The sequence below is a fragment of the Oncorhynchus gorbuscha genome, linkage group LG09, assembly GCF_021184085.1.
Source record: "Oncorhynchus gorbuscha isolate QuinsamMale2020 ecotype Even-year linkage group LG09, OgorEven_v1.0, whole genome shotgun sequence".
In the NCBI taxonomy this organism is placed as follows: Eukaryota; Metazoa; Chordata; class Actinopteri; order Salmoniformes; family Salmonidae; genus Oncorhynchus; species Oncorhynchus gorbuscha.
In genome coordinates, this window is record NC_060181.1 from 72,873,723 (window position 1) to 72,892,847 (window position 19,125).

Consider the following 19,125-nt stretch of genomic DNA (forward strand, 5'->3'; position numbering starts at 1 on the left):
GGAGTTATTCATACAATGTCCTCCCCTACAAAACTATTGGATTACAACAATGTAAATATTTGTTATCGTTGTATAAAATCCATCAGAGAGAGCAATGTCTAGACAAAAGAAATAGTCAGCAGGTTATGTGTAATTGTGCGGCAGAGCTACAGCTACAGACAACATGTGAGAAGCAATTCCAACCAAACAATGTTAGAATTGGTCAATAAGCAAAGAAATGACCACCACCATATTAGATAAAAGGAAATCGGATCCGGTATCAAATTGACAGATGCAGCAAATAAACAATTAGCCTTTTCTTTCAAAACACTGCATTTAACTTGATTAGAACCATATGGCAATTATCTACAAAGACATCGGCGGTATTAACACACCACATCATGGAATAATTTCAACATACTCTTAAGGCAATATTATCATCTCCAGTCTACAACTTCGCACAAGAGTCAACCTGATAAAATTGAAACGACAGTGAAAACAAATAGCTCTGCAGCTCTACCCAATATCAGAACACTCGGTGGCAATCCTCTACAGCACTCCGTTTCATGTGTCCCAAATGGCAAAAGTTCACTATTGGAAATAGGGTGCCATTTTGGACACATTTGTTTCTGGAGAAGGGACAACCCACAACTAAGTTAGCGAGGTGTCTGTCTTCCATGTCTCACCAGGACTTAAATACTTGTGTGAGGAAAAAATGAATTCATCCAAAACCACACCAGAGAGAAAAAACAACATCAGATTACACAATGTTCTTCTGGGGGAGTTGTCTTTGGCTGCATGGTGCCAGTGACTCAGTGTCAATGAGCACAGTGGTGTGTTATGTCTGGGAGTCTGGATGTCCCAACATGCTGTTTCAGCCTATAGTCCTAGGAGGAGCAGGAGAAGGCACTTTCCAGAGGAAAAAAAGGACATCAGATTTCTAATGCCCTTTCACTTTTTAATTATTTTAAGAAAGGACAATTGGAAGTTACAGAGATAGAGGAGCTTTGACAGAGTCATCAGAAAGGGGGATCAAACCCCCATCACCATGGGGGATATGTGGTTTGGAGTCTGCAGCACTTCCACTACACTCTTTACACTCTTAGAAACAAGGGTTCTTCAGCTGTCCCCATAGGAGAATCCTTTTTGGTTCCAGGTAGAACCCTTTTTGTTTCCGAGTAGAACTATTTTCGGTTCCATGTAGATAGCACTTTTTTTTCTAAGAGTGTAGACCAGACTGAGGCACTAGTGGCTTTATCTACACTCAGAACTACACAGAGGGCACCTTCACAAAGATGGAATATACACTTCCTCCTCTCTGATTATCGGACCTTATGGACTCGTATCGTCTACACACACATAGTCAGCTCACTCATGGCAAGTACTTCCATATCAACATTAAAAGTACAGTATAAGAGAGGGGGAAAGCTTAATTGACCCAATAAACTAACTTCAAATATAGACATCCCCGATACACAAACACTCTTAGTAAATATCAGGAATAAAAAACAAACAAACATCAGGTCCTACCTTTGGACAAACCACTACCACCACAAATACACACAGACAGCACTGGAAGGGGACATTTTTAAGAGTAATGTTCCAGTCCATACACAGTCGGTCTGCACTTGAAGTGCTTGTTGTGAATCTCTGCCCTGTCTACTGTAGCTGTTTCCCTGGGGTGGAAGGAAAAAGAGACAGACAGACAGACATCTGTGTGATGAAATATTAATGTCCATTTCCTCTGCTTTCTGTGTACTGAGTCTAATTAAGAACCCATTATTAATATTAAGGCAGGACAATCGTTTTAGGGTCCTGGCAATTCCTAAATGTACTCCCATTTAAAAGAGCCACAAGGTACATTACTTTTATGTATAGTGGCTTTGTAACTCTCTCTCTGTGTGTGTGTGTGTGTGTGTGTGTGTGTGTGTGTGTGTGTGTGTGTGTGTGTGTGTGTGTGTGTGTGTGTGTGTGTGTGTGTGTGTGTGTGTGTGTGTGTGTGTGTGTGTGTGTGTGTGTGTGTGTGTGTGTGTGTGTGTGTGTGTGTGTGTGTGTGTGTGTGTGTGTGTGTGTATGTGGGCGAATTAATTACTGGCTCTCTTGTAAATGCAAACCCATTGTCTTTAGAGTAGCTCTCATATTAGTTTCTATGAGTTACTTTAGTCCATCTTCCTATCGTTCACACCAAAGGCCTTAAAACACTTGAGTAAAGCATTTTATGGTTTGAAAAATGCAGTTGGCTGATTATGATCAGAAATATATAGCGGTACAGTGTTTTTTCTCTTATCATAAGGGCTTTTTCAGGTGGCAATAAAGTGTTACTACACTCATCATGGATGAGTGATGAAGGACATCCTGCAGCTTTCAGTAAAAGGCAGGTGCATTATGTTCCATTACTTTGCATACTTTTGAAAAAGGAGCTTGACCGCTTCAGTTAAGCTAAAAAGAGTTAAATCAACTGGAAGTTGGATGTAGACAAAACACGAATGATAACATTGCAGATAATTGTATCAGTTGACCAACTGATTCCTTCAAAGACATTCCTACCTTTATTTACCTTGAGGTATTATTCATGAATAATTGACTTGCACATATTCCTCTCGCTAAGGGGAAGGGAAGCGATTACAACAAAGATACAATAAACCAAGGACTTACTGCCCTACTTCCTTTTGCTTTTATATTCTACACAATAATGAATACCAACCCATTTTTCACTCTGTTGATATATGCCCTCCAGAGATGTATCTATTCTCTCCCTACTGTACATTTGATTCATATCATGGCTGAGTACAGCCTTGTAATTCCTTTTCATCACATCTATTGGAAAACTCTGTTTTCCTTTCCTTTCCCTGCTGTCAGTGAGCTGTCAGAGACGATAAGGCCCAGACGTCAGGCACTTGCCCTCTCCTCTCCTCTCCTCTCCTCTCCTCTCCTCTCCTCTCCTCTCCTCTCCTCTCCTCTCCTCTCCTCTCCTCTCCTCTCCTCTCCTCTCCTCTCCTCTCCTCTCCTCTCCTCTCCTCTCCTCTCCTCTCCTCTCCTCTCCCCTCCCCTCCCCTCCTCTCCTCTCCTCTCCTCCAGGGAGCTAGCCACACAGCCAAACTAAACAATCTTCCTTTCTGATTTCACCTCTAGATTCTGTGAAGGAGCCATCAAAACGTATTGTAGCCGATTCTGAATCCTACACTAATCAATAGTGGCATTTCTACAATCTTTTTATCACAGTGGTGTGACAAGAACTTGGCAAATAATTTACTGATAATGTCCCCCCCCCCTCGATCAATCAACTATGTGGTTATCTGCTGGGTGTCAGACGTTGCAGATAATCCTCCTGTTTGCACATGTATCCTGTGGAAGCTGCTGAAGTAGCAACAGATTCAACTCTTTTCCCTCTGAGTAAGTGGCTGACATCTGTACATTCCAACCTGCCACAACAGTTTATGACTTATTTCTGACTCCTGTGTTCTTCATGTTAACACCCTGTCAAGCTGTCATGGCATTCCTTTGAATGTGTGTAGTGCAGAGAGGTAGGCCAATTCATAAGCAAATGTTTGAGGTCGTTGGATATTCTTTCATAGCCTGGCCGTCTCGACTCACGTGACAGCCAGGAGGACTTCAAGTTAGGTGTCAGCCAGAATCATTATTTCATGCTTCCCCCGTCAACCTTTACGTATCTCATACTACACCTGGGTAACCTGGCCTTGGAGACAGTACCCATTCAAGACCCAGCAATAGTTTACTATATCACACAGTTAACACAGGTGCTTTATTTGCCTTTGAATTAATGAATCAAATAATTCATGGATGGATGAATGAATGAATACAGCACCAATAAAGTGCTGTGAGAAGCAATCAATAGAACTGCACCTACTGTAAGCCTATTCAAATAAGATCAGTTCAATTCAATTATCCAATTATGATAAACCTTTCAAATTCGTTCAATGAAGATATTATAGGATATGAATGATTAACATATAATGTAAAATATATACCTTTTCCGTTATAGAAAAACAAATGCAGAAGGTAATATATATGTTATAAATTCAGAAGTATTTGGCAATCTTCAACTTGTTCCCAACGGGATACATTATAGCTTTGTCTATATACAATGGATCCGTTCTCGTTCCGTGCACAGCTGCAGTCAAGGCAATCATCACAGAAAACTTCCACAAGGCAACATTGTATCCAACTGTAGTGACACATAACAAGCGTTGTTCAAACCTGTATTCTGTATTCCCCTCCGCTGTTTTGAAGCCCCAAAAACAACAAAATAATAGTCCTACATATGCTCCTTCACTCGAATGAATATCAGAGGACTGCAAGTAGTGACAGACAGTGCATTTCCTGCTGTTTGCTCCATCGTTTGGAAGTGAGAGTGAAACAGATCTCCCTGTCTCAATCTCAATGGACCCAAAGCAACGATTGACTCACTCGCTATCCAGCGCCACCTGTCTCTTCTAAGCCAGTAATGCAGCACCTCCTCTCTTTCCGATTCTCCAATGTTCACAGCTTGGCCGGAGCTCGTCGTCTTCCCGGCTACAATTCCACCGGATTTTAAACACTCCTACCCAGCCTAAATCAGGACGAGACCACGCTAAAGGTAAAGAACAAGCTCCAAGGACCCGGGAGAGTCTAGTTTAGGCGGAGAAAGATCGTCCTTTCTTGTTTTTTTTCAGCGCTGTCGTGTTAGAGGGAGCTTGCTCAGAACTGACTTCATGCATCAGTTGACTTGGTACACCATGCTGATACTGGAGTCTCCTACCATAACAAACCTTGCCGATCTACAAGGGACTCTAAGGTCGGATTTGAAACATGTACTGTTCCTTAGAATGCGTCAATTGACTTATAGTCGATATGCTCCTATTCGTCGGGGATAGACGTATAATAATGGTCTCCTAAAGTGAGAGAAACACGCTATGTTTTATTTAGCTCGCCTGCCTGTCTGCGAGCCCCCTTGCTGCAAATAGGTGCAATTATGCTTTCCTTGCAGCTCTTCATTCGTATTCTCCAAACCAATATTTGTGTGATGGTGGCTATGTTGTAGGCTAGAAGTGTTTTGTATCATTGTTTTCTATTGCTTGGCTATTGACAGGTAAATCATTCGGGAACTCACCCCCAAACGAAGGTATAGTACCCTGGTCATTAGTCACAAGGATTGAATCCGAGCCTTCTTTTATTACCGACCACAGGGCTTCAAATACACTGCGATAATGTAACAATATTTGCACGCGTGTTATGGGTCTATAAGGGGATTATTAAAAGCCAATTGGATCGAGCTAATGGAATGATTTGGTGACCCTTATCTAACCATATACCTTGATATAGACGTGTGGTGTGACCATTATGGATTATGGAATCATAAAGAACATCGTTTGTCCATCAAAATTACAGTGATTTAAATAAAGTACTCTAATGGATATTATGTATAAATAGTTTTAGCTTTTGTTTATAAATAACTTTTGATGAATACTCAGTAATGCTCAACATCTAACCATCAAATTGACAGACAGGACATAGGCCTGAATAGGCCTACTTATGTAGGTTACAAAGCACAGACCAACCCACAAAGGGGTCTACCAGTCCAGTGAGTTATGTAAAGTTGAGGAGGTAACCTACATGTCTGATGATGAGCAACACCTATCTCTCTCGGCTGGATATCAATAATCTCAGCTGCAATAACATCATGCGTAGATTCAATGCAGCTATCGATTAGCTGTAGCCTATGACCAAGTTATTATCCAAAGTTATGATGTAGGTATCCCAGTTATTGAAACAGTGCATATCTTTTCTGTTCATTCTTCATAGGGGGAATCAACATGTCCAGTGAAAGACAAGGGCGGTCAGATGATGAGAGTCCAAGCACCAGCAGTGGTAGTTCTGATGCGGACCAGAGAGACCCGGCAGTACCGGAGCCCGAGAGAAAACAGCAGCCCGCCACACCTCCTCAGCAACAGAAGAAACCTACCAAATTATCCAGCAAGACTACCGCCAAGTTGTCCACTAGTGCTAAAAGGTAATGTCTTCATTATCACTGTCTTCTTCCAATTTGGAATAATTCATAATTACTGTCGCCGACATCCTGCTAAACTGAGTAGCCTAATATAAGAATTATGGTTAATTTATAATGCTTTAATCCTTTGAGTCACAAATCCTATTATGATAGGAGCCATTTCTTTGAATCTATTATTCATGTGCCAAATACGATTATTAAAAACTACAGCCATTGTACTACATTATCATATGTAGTAAAGGCTTTATTATTAAGTTGTTTGATCAAGGTTTCGTGAAGTATTGATAGTGACCTATTCTCCTCATCATGTCACAACATTTAATGTTGTGTGAGAGGAAGATAGTCACTTTAACATACATAAATGTTTAGCAGTTTTCAAGATTATCTGAACTTCAAAAATAAACAGAATGATCTACAAAATAGCCCTTAAAGTGTCAATCAGCAGTTGCAACGGCGGCAGGTAGCCTAGTGGTTAGAGTGTAGGGGCGGCAGGTAGCCTAGTGGTTAGAGTGTAGGGGCGGCAGGTAGCCTAGTGGTTAGAGTGTAGGGGCGGCAGGTAGCCTAGTGGTTAGAGTGTAGGGACGGCAGGTAGCCTAGAGGTTTAGAGCGTTGGACTCGTAACTTAAAGGATCCCTGAGCTGACAAGGTACAAATCTGTCCTTCTGCCCCTGAACAAGGCAGTTAACCCATTGTTCCTAGGCCATTGGGTCATTGAAAATAAGAATTTGTTCTTAACTGACTTGCCTAGTTAAATAAAGGTAAAATAAATAAAAAAAACACAATAACCAAGCCTTAACCCCGCCCCTGTTTCATTCAAAAGCTGAGGAATGGGGCTGGAGAAATGCAATCACTTCCAAATTCATGGACAGCGCTATGGATGCACACGGACTGACCGTCCATGATATTGAAATGATAGTTTCAACCATGTTTTAAGGCTATATAGGGTTTGTTTGCATTTAAGTTGTTTACAAACAATGGAGTTGTATTCTTCAAGAATCAGTGGGTACATATCATTCATTTATAAGTCCTAAAATGGATGTAGCATCTGCAGATTGCCCCTTATATGTATCGAATACTAACGGTAGACCAGAATAGAAATGTATTTAAAGGCAAGTATGTCAAAATCCTCCCCTTTTTCTCCCTTACGAACTGTTAATAATGCTTTAGTAACAGCCCCCTACGCAGCGCTCTCTGGTTTAAAGCCCTTGTCAAATATACCCGAGGTCCTCCCCCCTCCCTCTCCCTCTTTGCCTCATTTGCATATAAGCTTTAAAATAAAATCTTTTGTGCTTAATGTGACTGGAACGGGTGGATGAGTGGCGGGGTTGGAGGTGAGGGGAGCTAGCTTTGTGCTGGGGGTGAGAGTGTTGTTTTGGGGTGAATGGATGGGAAGAAACGAAGGAGAGAAAGTTTTGCTGTTTTGGGCTTCGGGTTCTGCCTGGGAGAACAAAGAGGAAGCAGCCATGTTAGCTGTGCTGAGCAGAGAGAGAGAGAGAGAGAGAGAGAGAGAGAGAGAGAGAGAGAGAGAGAGAGAGAGAGAGAGAGAGAGAGAGAGAGGGATATATATATATATATATATATATATATATATATATATATATATATATAGAGAGAGAGGAGGGGGAGATATATATATATATAGGAGAGAGATATAGAGAGAGAGAGGGAGAGATATATAGAGAGAGAGGGAGAGATATGTAGAGAGAGAGGGAGAGATATATAGAGAGGGAGAGATATATATATAGAGAGAGGGAGAGATATATAGAGAGAGAGAGAGCGAGAGAGAGAGAGGGAGATATATATATATATAGAGAGAGAGGGAGAGATATATAGAGAGAGAGGGAGAGATATATAGAGAGGGAGAGAGAGATATAGAGAGGGAGAGAGAGAGATATATAGAGAGGGAGAGATATAGAGAGAGAGAGAGCCATGCAGTTAGAGCTACATTGGTAGAGGGCAGTGTAAGTCCCTAGTCTACATGGCTACTCTAGTTTAGTGCTGTAAAATCTCTTCTCTTCTCCTCTCATTTCTCTCTCTCTCTCTGACAGCGAGGTCCACAATAGAAACAAGTCTGTTGACTTTGCTGTGTTTTTATCCTTGATGATTGTTTATGTGTATTGTTCATCCCTAAAGGACTGCTCTAGTCTAGTGCTGTTGAGTCTCTACTCTCACAGCCCTCTTCTCATAGTTTCAATACATGTATCATTTATTTCCCACAGAATCCAGAAGGAGCTTGCTGAGATTACTCTGGATCCACCACCTAACTGCAGGTACTGCAAAGTTTTCATATTCATTTGTATTCTGTTTATGCTCTTTTTTAGGATGAGGCTGAAGGCTGTCAGTTATGTGTTCTGCTGTCACATAAAACTGTTGCAAGATATTTATTTTAACTTGTTGTATTACTTGTCATATTAAAGTGTTTTATTAGGACATTCATATTATTTCAATGCCTGGCTTCAAAGCAGAGACGAAGAGGATGGTCTGGTTTGATGGTTTTTGACGTGTTAAATAATTGATTTGTAGCTGTGTTTTTTGCCCAGTCATGTTTTCAATAATGCATTTCTGCAGACTGTCTTTGATTCCATCCTACATGCTGTTGATCTCTGTCCATTTAGATTCCATCTGTTGTAACGAGGTTGACATAGAAATGCCTTTATAACGGAGTTGACACAATTACGCATTTATGACGGAGTTGACAGTTATGTGTTTATAACAGAGTTGGCATAGATACAGTATGTGTTTATAACGGAGTTGACATAGATATGTGTCTATAACAGAGTTGACATGGATATGTTTTTGAAAAGCAGATGGGAGGCTGCAGATTCAGTTTAATTAGAGCTGAGTAATTTTGCTTCATACTTTTTAGCTGTTAAACACGTCTTACTGTTTGCTGTTAAACAAGTCTTTTAGAGGGTGAAAAAATTTTTCTGTTTTAGATTCTTGAATGCCCTTTTGAGTCTTCTGAAATTCAATTCCAGTCATGCGATTTGATAAACTTACAATACTTTGCTTACTGGGGTGTGTAAATGTTCTATATCCAAACCACTATTGCAACGATACTGACAGTTGTATTTTCATCATTTTGGTTGTTGTTGCATTTTAAATGTCTTCAACCAAGGAGAAATTACAGACAGAGTTTGAGTTAGGCCTCTGAAACTGGGTTTCATGCTGTCATTAAGTGTATTAGCTCTAATGACTTTGACCCCAGCCCGGGAATATCCTTCTAGAACATATTCATGAAGCAGCACTATGACATATGGTCTTTGTTCTGCTCCCTAGACCCAGGACTTAAAGGGGGGTACTGGCATTCTTCAGACTAGCCCCTTCACCCCTCTATTGGGCTGCAACCATGAATTATTTCCTGCTAAACAAACCTCACTGTGTCCACTGCCTCTTTGAAAGCCGCTCTCTTATATAGAGATGATTCACGTTACACCAATATTTCACTGTCATGTATTTTATGTTTAAGTGGACCCCAGTAAGAGTAGCTGCTGCATGTGTGACAGCAAATGTGGATCCTAATAAACTCAACTTAACACTAACCTCCGACATGAATTCTTTTGACTCCAGGTTTGTGGTTTTAGAATAGAATCAGTTACTGTGGTGTCATAGGGGTTGATGTAGAGGCTGCTACCTTTAGTCAAGAGACATTTATAAGAAACGTCTTTGGACAAATATTCTGGGGTGTAATTAGCCCCAAACATTTCGCAACAGAAACGGTTTACTCCAAATGTAAAACGAAACAAGAGTTTCTATTGGAAAAATTCAGGTAGGTGCCTCCCTAAATCGTTCCGTTTGCTTCTGTTTGGTTCTGTTTGGTTCTGTTTGGTTCCTAGTGAATACACCCCTGTTTTCTAAGATGCTGATGTTGCATGTATGCATAGGTTAAGTTAACCTTCGACATGCAAAACTGCCTCACTGAGATGTAGATTGGATCACTGTGTCCCTGTGAACATGTGGTCGTGGACCATGGACCACAGATCAGCATGATGTGGGTGTATATGTGCTCCTCCTCTGCCTGTTGTGTTGATGCTGTAGTGGTGAGCTCCAGCCCACACCGTGTGTCTTCTGAATTGAAACGGGATCGATATCCTGCCCTGGCACAACTAGGGCATTCCGGAGACAACCTTTGATAATGGTAATTGACAATGCAGGACCTTTCTCGGTCTTATCCTTCACTCTGTGCTGTGCACTTTGAGTAGGAGTGCTGATATAGGATCAGTTTTTCCTTTTAGATTATAACAAATATGATTAAAAGGACAAGGGCGACCTGATCCTTGATCAGCACTGCTGTCATGGTGTGTGCATGCGTGGCTCATGAATCACCTTTCAGTCAATTGGACAGTCAGTCTCTGGTTGTGTTCCAAATAGCATGCTGTTCCCTATACAGTGCACACATTTACCTGGAGGCTGCCTGGGACACACATCCCCAGTGGCCAGTGCATTTACCTAGAGGCTGCCTAGGACATTACAGTGGTTTGATGGTAATGCGTCACATTTCGGCTCACTGCCTTGATAGTGCCTTGGCCCACAACTCAGCTCTAATTTCAGTTGGTTTAGATAACCTAGTTCATTGCTGTTGGTTTTGGTTGCAGTATCAACTATCAAATATTTTCCTTGTTCTTTCACCTTAGGCCCTTGTGTACTCCAAATTGACACAGTAACACACACACACACACACACACACACACACACACACACACACACACACACACACACACACACACACACACACACACACACACACACACACACACACACACACACACACACACACACACACACACACACACACACACACACACACACACACACACACACACACACACACACACACACACTAATCCAAGGGCAAGCTCTCCTGCAATTTGATGCTAAGAATTACAGACTTAATGGACCTGAATGCCATTCTTAAACAGATGAATTAAAACATTACCTCTGTGTTGCTGGTCTACCCAGTGTAGTGATGTTCCCTCTAGGAACCTATTCTAGTCTATTCATATTCAGTAACCTGATCGATGATGGTTTTAATGTTTATGCCGAGGCTATTGGATAGTAATGCAGAGAAGCACTGCTATTGATGAAACACCAACGCCACCATGCAGATCTGTCTGACCAGACATGAACACACATGTTTATGAGCAAAGGACATATATGGGGATGTATACTCCTTTAGAAAAGGAAAATCATCTAAATGACGACATGACTAAACAAAATAAAGCTACTATAAAGCACATCAACTGTATAGTCTAGTCTGCTCTGTTTGTAATGTACCTTGGCATGCAATTCTTTCCCCGTGCCGGTCTTCCTGTGCACTCTGCTCACTTCTTCTTTGAAAGGACAAAGTGCTAATAGCCATGGAATTTCTAGTGAGAGTGAACACATTGTAGCAGAGGACTTCTGCATCTGCACTGCATATCCAGTCAGGGCTCACTTGAAAAAGACATGTCAATCTCAACGTGACTTCCCTTGTTATATATGTATTATGTATATAAGGATACATAATCATTGAAAATAGTTAGATACAAGATACAATTGTGTATACATTGGAGCCGTTCTTCTTGTTAGCTTGCATTGTGTATTGATAGTTTATTCTGCATGGCAGGATACATTTCACCGTCTGGCCGCCCCTACCTCTACTCCTGTTAGAAGACAGCGTCTGGAATTCATCCTTTTCATCATCTGGTTTCTAGAGGGATACTGTTGAAGAATAATTTAGACAAATTATGAAAAGACCTTCTCCATCTTATTTATCTGTGTTCCATTCATTTATTCAAACAATCTCATGTGTATATAATTGGTAGATTCGTTCAGTAATTGGTGATTCCTCTCTGCATATAGTCTAGTTCAGAAACAGATCAGGAAAGAAGCATGGTTAGTGTGTATCACTATAGAACAGGCTCAACCAGAGAAACTCTACACACACTGTACCCCTCAGCTGTATTCTATGTATCTTGCCATTATTACACTTAAAGCAAGCAGTGCATGTAGAATGGGCTATGAAGAAATATAATGCTGATTTCTCTGCCCTGTTCATCAATCTGATCTACCCTGAATAAACGTTTAAAGAAAGCTCTACACTCTTAGAAGAAAATGTGCTGTCTTTGGCTGTCCCCATAGGAGAACCCTTAGAACCTTTTTGGTTCCAGGTAGAGCCCTTTTGGGATCCATGTAGAAAGAACCCTTTCCAAAGAGGGTTCTACTTGGAACCCAAAATGGTTCTACCTTAAACCAAGAAGGGTTCTCCTATGGGGACATCTGAAGTACCCTTTTGGAACCCTTTAGGCTGGAACGTGTCATTAAGGTTTGATGCACAGATCTGATATGAACCAGAGTTAGTTGGTTATCGCCTGCTGCTGGCAGTCCGTCAGTTACTGCCTGGTCTGTGTCAGCTGTGGTAGGTGTCTTGGACATTCTACCCTGCATTACTGTGGGGTCACACAGTGTAAGACAGTCCCCACTGCCACATAGACATAGGCCAAAGAGTCACCCCCTCTATCCCCCTTCTCACCCCTTCAATCCCCCTTCCCCGTTTCACTCCCCCCTATCTCCCTCACCCCCTCACCCCCAGGACAGTGAAAAGGTTGTTCTATCCTGTCATAGCACGCAGGTTTTTCTTGTTCTGGAAGCACCTCTGCAGAGTGATCACTAGTTGGCACAGACACATTCCTCAAATCTGATTTTAAACCTAACCCTAACCTTAGCCACACTGCTAACCCTAACCTTAGCCACACTGCTAACCCTAACCTTAGCCACACTGCTAACCCTAACCTTAGCCACACTGCTAACCCTAACCTTAGCCACACTGCTAACCCTAACCTTAGCCACACTGCTAACCCTAACCTTAGCCACACTGCTAACCCTAACCTTAGCCACACTGCTAACCCTAACCTTAGCCACACTGCTAACCCTAACCTTAGCCACACTGCTAACCCTAATGCCTGACCCGAACTTAAATGTAGACCAAAAGGCACATTTTATTTTTCAGGAATTTTTACAATATAGCCAATTTTGACTTTGCAGTTGGCCTATCTAAGAGTTATGCCCCCAGGATGAGACTCATGACAATAAATGTCAATCTGCACTCTTTACCTGCCGTGCTTTGTGTGGCTTTATGTGTTCAATCCCCTCAGGGATCGCATAGTCATATTTCAATAGAAGCTGTGGCATGTGTTGTTAGTTTATTATTATCTGTCAGTACCACCAGTTCCTTATTAAGGTAAAACTGCTGTCCACTCCCTTCTTAATTCTTAAGGTAAAACTGCTGTCCACTCCCTTCTTAAGGTAAACTGCTGTCTACTCCCTTCTTAAGGTAAAACTGCTGTCCTCTCCCTTCTTAAGGTAAACTGCTGTCCACTCCCTTCTTAAGGTAAAACTGCTGTCCTCTCCCTTCTTAAGGTAAACTACTGTCCACTCCCTTCTTAAGGTAAACTGCTGTCCTCTCCCTTCTTTCTTAAGGTAAACTACTGTCCACCTCCCTTCTTAAGGTAAACTGCTGTCCACTCCTTCTTAATTAAACTACTAAGTCCTCTCCCTTCTTAAGGTAAAACTGCTGTCCTCTCCTTCTTAAGTAAAACTGCTGTCCACTCCCTTCTTAAAAACTTGTCCTTAAGGTAAAACTGCTGTCCTCTCCCTTCTTAAGGTAAACTACTGTCCACTCCCTTCTTAAGGTAAAACTGCTGTCCACTCCCTTCTTAATTCTTAAGGTAAAACTGCTGTCCACTCCCTTCTTAATTCTTAAGGTAAAACTGCTGTCCTCTCCCTTCTTAAGGTAAACTACTGTCCACTCCCTTCTTAAGGTAAAACTGCTGTCCTCTCCCTTCTTAAGGTAAACTACTGTCCACTCCCTTCTTAAGGTAAAACTGCTGTCCACTCCCTTCTTAATTCTTAAGGTAAAACTGCTGTCCACTCCCTTCTTAACATTCTTAAGGTAAAACTGCTGTCCACTCCCTTCTTAAGGTAAACTACTGTCCTCTCCCTTCTTAAGGTAAAACTGCTGTCCTCTCCCTTCTTAAGGTAAACTACTGTCCTCTCCCTTCTTAAGGTAAAACTGCTGTCCTCTCCCTTCTTAAGGTAAACTACTGTCCACTCCCTTCTTAAGGTAAAACTGCTGTCCACTCCCTTCTTAATTCTTAAGGTAAAACTGCTGTCCACTCCCTTCTTAACATTCTTAAGGTAAAACTGCTGTCCACTCCCTTCTTAAGGTAAAACTGCTGTCCACTCCATTCTTAAGGTAAAACTGCTGTCCAGTCCATTCTTAAGGTAAAATTGCTGTCCAGTCCATTCTTAAGGTAAAACTGCTGTCCAGTCCATTCTTAAGGTAAAACTGCTGTCCACTCCCTTCTTAACATTCTTAAGGTAAAACTGCTGTCCACTCCCTTCTTAACATTCTTAAGGTAAAACTGCTGTCCACTCCATTCTTAAGGTAAAACTGCTGTCCACTCCATTCTTAAGGTAAAACTGCTGTCCACTCCCTTCTTAACATTCTTAAGGTAAAACTGCTGTCCACTCCCTTCTTAAGGTAAAACTACTGTCCACTCCCTTCTTAAGGTAAAACTGCTGTCCTCTCCATTCTTAAGGTAAACTACTGTCCACTCCCTTCTTAAGGTAAACTACTGTCCACTCCCTTCTTAAGGTAAAACTGCTGTCCACTCCCTTCTTAAGGTAAAACTGCTGTCCACTTCCTTCTTAAGGTAAAACTGCTGTCCTAACAGTTTTATAAATCTTAGAGTGTTTTCTACCCAAATCTACCAATTATATGCATATTGTAGTATCTGGGCCTGAGTAACAGACAGTTTACTTTGGGCACGCTTTTCATCCGGATCTCAAAATACTGCCCCCTAGCCCAAAGAGGTTATTAAGGTTAAACTGTTGTCCACTTCCTCCTTAAGGTAAAACTGTTGTCCACTCCAGTCCCTTTATAATGTAAAACTGCTGTCCACTCCTTTCTTAAGGTAAAACTGCTGCCCACTCCCTTCTTAACCTCTTGCTCCTACCTGACACGCAGGCGTCCCATCTAGAGCTCTGGAAATGCAAATGCACTACGTAAATGCTAATAGTAGTAGTTAAAACTCAAATGTTCATTAAAATACACATGGGTATTGAATTAAAGCTACACTCGTTGTGAATCCAGGCAACAAGTCGGATTTTTAAAATGCTTTTCGGCGAAAGCATGAGAAGCTATTATCTGATAGCATGTAACACCCCAAAAGACCCGCAGGGGACGTAAACAAAATAATTAGCATAGTCGTCGCTACACAAACCGCACAAATAAAATATAAAACATTCATTACCTTTGACCATCTTCTTTGTTGGCACTCCTAGATGTCCCATAATCACTATTGGGACTTTTTTAAAAATTAAATCGGTCCATATATAGCCTAGATATCGATCTATGAAGACTGTGTGATAAACGAAAAAAATAGCGTCTTGTAACGTCATTTTTTTAAATTAAAAAAGTCGACGATAAACTTTCACAAAACACTTTGAAATACTTTTGTAATGCACCTTTAGGTATTAGTACACGTTAATAAGCGACCAAATTGATCACGAGGCGATGTATATTCTTTAGCTGTCCATCTGGAAATAATGTCCGGGTAAATCTCAACCAAAATATCCGGTCGGAGACCTGAAGAAATGGCTTGTCTCTTCTTCGTTTGACCAAGAAACAAAGCCTAGGCAAATGACAAGACTGTTGACATCGTGTGGAAGCTGTAGGTATTGCAACCTCAGCCCCATTTATTGTGGTTCGCCTTTATCAATGGGTTGAAGTGGCGGATGGATATATATTTCCATTTTCAGTGATCAGATTTTCCTGCGCTTTTCGATGCAACGCACGTTCTGTTATAGTCACAGCCGTGATTTAACCAGTTTTATAAATGTCTGAGTGTTTTCTATCCACACATACTAATCATATGCATATACTATATTCCTGGCATGAGCAGCAGGGCGCTGAAATGTTGCGCGATTTTTAACAGAATGTTCGAAAAAGTAGGGGGTAGGAGTAACAGGTTAAGGTAAAACTGCTGCCCACTCCCTTCTTAAGGTAAAACTGCTGCCCACTCCCTTCTTAAGGTAAAACTACTGTCCACTCCCTTCTTAAGGTAAAACTGCTGTCCACTCCCTTCTTAAGGTACAATTGCTGTCCTAACAGTTTTATAAGCTTTAGAGTGTTTTCTATCCAAATCTACCAATTATATGCATATCGTAGTTTCTGGGCCTGAGTAACAGACAGTTTACTTTGGGCACGCTTTTCATCCGGATCTCAAAATACTGCCCCTAGCCCAAAGAGGTTATTAAGGTTAAACTGTTGTCCACTTTCTTCTTAAGGTAAAACTGCTGTCCACTCCAGTCACTTCTTAAGGTAAAACTGCTGTCCACTCCGGTGCCTTCCTAAGGTAAAACTGCTGTCCACTCCAGTCCCTTCCGAGGGGTAAAACTGCTGTCCACTCCAGTCCCTTCCGAGGGGTAAAACTGCTGTCCACTCCGGTCCCGTCCTAAGGTAAAACTGCTGTCCACTCCAGTCCCTTCCGAGGGGTAAAACTGCTGTCCACTCCAGTCCCTTCCGAGGGGCAAAACTGCTGTCTACTCCAGTCCCGGTTCTTCCTTCCTCTCTGTAGTCTTTCTACATTCTCTGTGCTGGCTGCCTTTCAAACACACATTTACTCCTGAGATGACAGTAATAGTATTTATCTGGCTGGACCTGCCCAGGCTGGCTGGCTGCAATCAGAGTCCCACTGGGGTTTGCTGTGGCACAAAATGACCCAGCAGAAACACACACACACCCTGTTTGCCCCTGTGCCCCATTAAACCGCCCTCTGCCCTTCCCACACCTCTCTATAGTTCATTTCTCCACCTCCCCCATTACTTATCACACACTTGATGAGTTATTGAAGTGTGTAATGTTGTGTTTGTTGCTTCTGTTCTGAGTGATTCATTCAAAATATTAGCGTCACCTGTGTGAGGCCTTGCTTTGCCTCTAATTAATTGTTTGTGAATGAATTACACTTAGCTTGTCCCACAGGGGAACGAGGGTGTTTTAGATTACAGTCTGACCTTCTGGCGAATGTCCTGTAGTCTGAGCCTGATTGTGACTGGACACTGGACAGGACTACAAGCTGGATCCCTATTATCCACATGTCTTCTAAAGTGGGCACCTACACACTTCCTCTCATTGACTTACAAATGGTGGAAACTCATTCCAGCCAATACTTACACCAATCCTATGCTTTTAAATCGATGATGGGGAGAGAGTGTGCAACTGCACACTTCAGGGGAAGGGTGTGGTATGAGGACCTAGCCTGGGTCAGTCACTTGCAGTAGCTCACCAACCTCTATCTTTCTTGTTAGTGTTACTGGATGACATCCTGTTTTAAAGGCATACAAAAAGAGATTATCTAACCTGCATAATATAAATGAGTGAATCCTGATTGCTGTTTGGGGAATGTGATATGAAAGCCTGGGTCTTTCTTAAAGATATATTCTTACAATTGCCTTGGATGGTATGTGAAGCCGGTCCTGCATTAGTTCCCCCAGACATGGTAAATATAGATAATGATTCTTTATCTCTATCATGCTTGTGCTCCCTCGGCCTTTAATCTCAAGGGAGTATATCCCTAATGTAATTTGGTAGGCTGCTGGCCCCTTGCTCTGTCTGAATCCAGTGTCTCAGGAGTAGGCTTTTAGCTGGCTGTTCCTGGCTGCTCCTCTCCCTCCTCCCTCCCTACCCCCTTTACAGGGTCTCCTGAGTGAGCTGGCTGTCCCAGTATGATTCCCTCCCCCCTCCTCTGCTCAGAGCCCATTACTCTGATAAAACACGGAATAGAAGTTTGTGTGTGTGTGTGTGTGCGTGCGTGCGGCTGTTTGGCCTAGACCGCACGCGCACACACACACACACACACACCACCACAGTTCCCCTTCATGTCACAATGCCACTATGTGAGGGATAGGAAGGATAAAACGCTCATCACTTTGATCACAGCTGATTTTCAAACCTTCGCCTTGTGGCGTGTCTCATTTTCATTTAAAGGGACTATCAAGGCAAAACATTGTGTTCCTTTTATAATCACTCTCCCCCCTCTCGGCTGTTTCCATGGAAGCCCAACCTTGTTAGCCTATTAGTTTGGGTTTAGAGGTCAGGCCACACAGCACTTGGTAATGTTCTGTTGTTGATTTGTGGTAGAATGTTTCACTCACTGGTATTTTTCTTCTGTAATCATGGTCCGTATTCACACAGCATCTCAGAATGGGGGGCTGATCCAGGATTAGTTTTGTCTTTCAGATCATAATAAATATGATTAAATAGACATGGAGGACCTGATCCTAGATCAGCATTCATACTCTGAGACACTTTATGAGTATGGGCTCAGATCTGCTTTATACTTCTACTGACTGTGTTGCTGTGCTCTGTTAAGGCTCAGGCTGTCAGAGAGTGCACGCTATGTCTGCCTGACGAATCCACCTGCTTTGAGTCCCAAATGGCTCCCTATTTCCTATATAATGCACTACTTTTGACGAGGCCCCACAGTGCTTGGATTGAAAGTAGTGCACTATATAGGGAATATAAAAGTAGTGCACTACATAGGGAATAGGGTGCCATTTGGGACACAGACCTAGTCTCCGGTCACAGACCTAGTCTCCGGTCACTAGCTCATCACTGTAACACAGAGCACAAAGCCACACCACTTACTTTCACGCTAGCCGCAGGTCGGGTAGTGGAGAGAATAGGAAGCCAAGGGTTCTGGAGGGAGTCTCGTCTCACTACATCTCCAGAACATAAGACACCAGACCCTACAGACCCTTAAGCCACCTGTCCTTCTACTAGACACACACACACACACACACACACACACACACACACACACACACACACACACACACACACACACACACACACACACACACACACACACACACACACACACACACACACACACACACACACACACACACACACACACACACACACACACACACACATACATACATACATACACAAACACAGACAAAGGGAAGACCAGCTACACAACGCGCCAGTCCAATTTGGTTAACTGTTTTTTTACTGCCTCGGTCCCTTTGAACCAGACAAAAGAGTCCTCATCCTGTCATCAAAGTGGCCTGTCAACAAGCTGCTCTCCACA

General features: G+C 42.2%; 1 protein-coding gene across 2 annotated transcripts in view; it reads left to right on the forward strand.

Moving 5' to 3' along the window:
* The first annotated feature begins 4,419 nt into the window (after positions 1-4,419).
* LOC124044031 (ubiquitin-conjugating enzyme E2 E3-like) overlaps positions 4,420-19,125 on the forward strand; it is a 39,980-nt gene continuing 25,274 nt past the window's right edge. The window contains exons 1-3 of one of the 2 annotated variants that reach the window (XM_046363343.1): positions 4,420-4,576; positions 5,782-5,989; positions 8,206-8,256. In XM_046363343.1, coding sequence (XP_046219299.1) covers positions 5,793-5,989; positions 8,206-8,256 — 248 coding nt within the window. In that variant the 5' untranslated portion in view covers positions 4,420-4,576; positions 5,782-5,792. Of the gene's footprint in view, positions 4,577-4,610; positions 4,775-5,781; positions 5,990-8,205; positions 8,257-19,125 lie in introns of those variants that run through there. The other variant, XM_046363344.1, reaches the window with a different exon arrangement.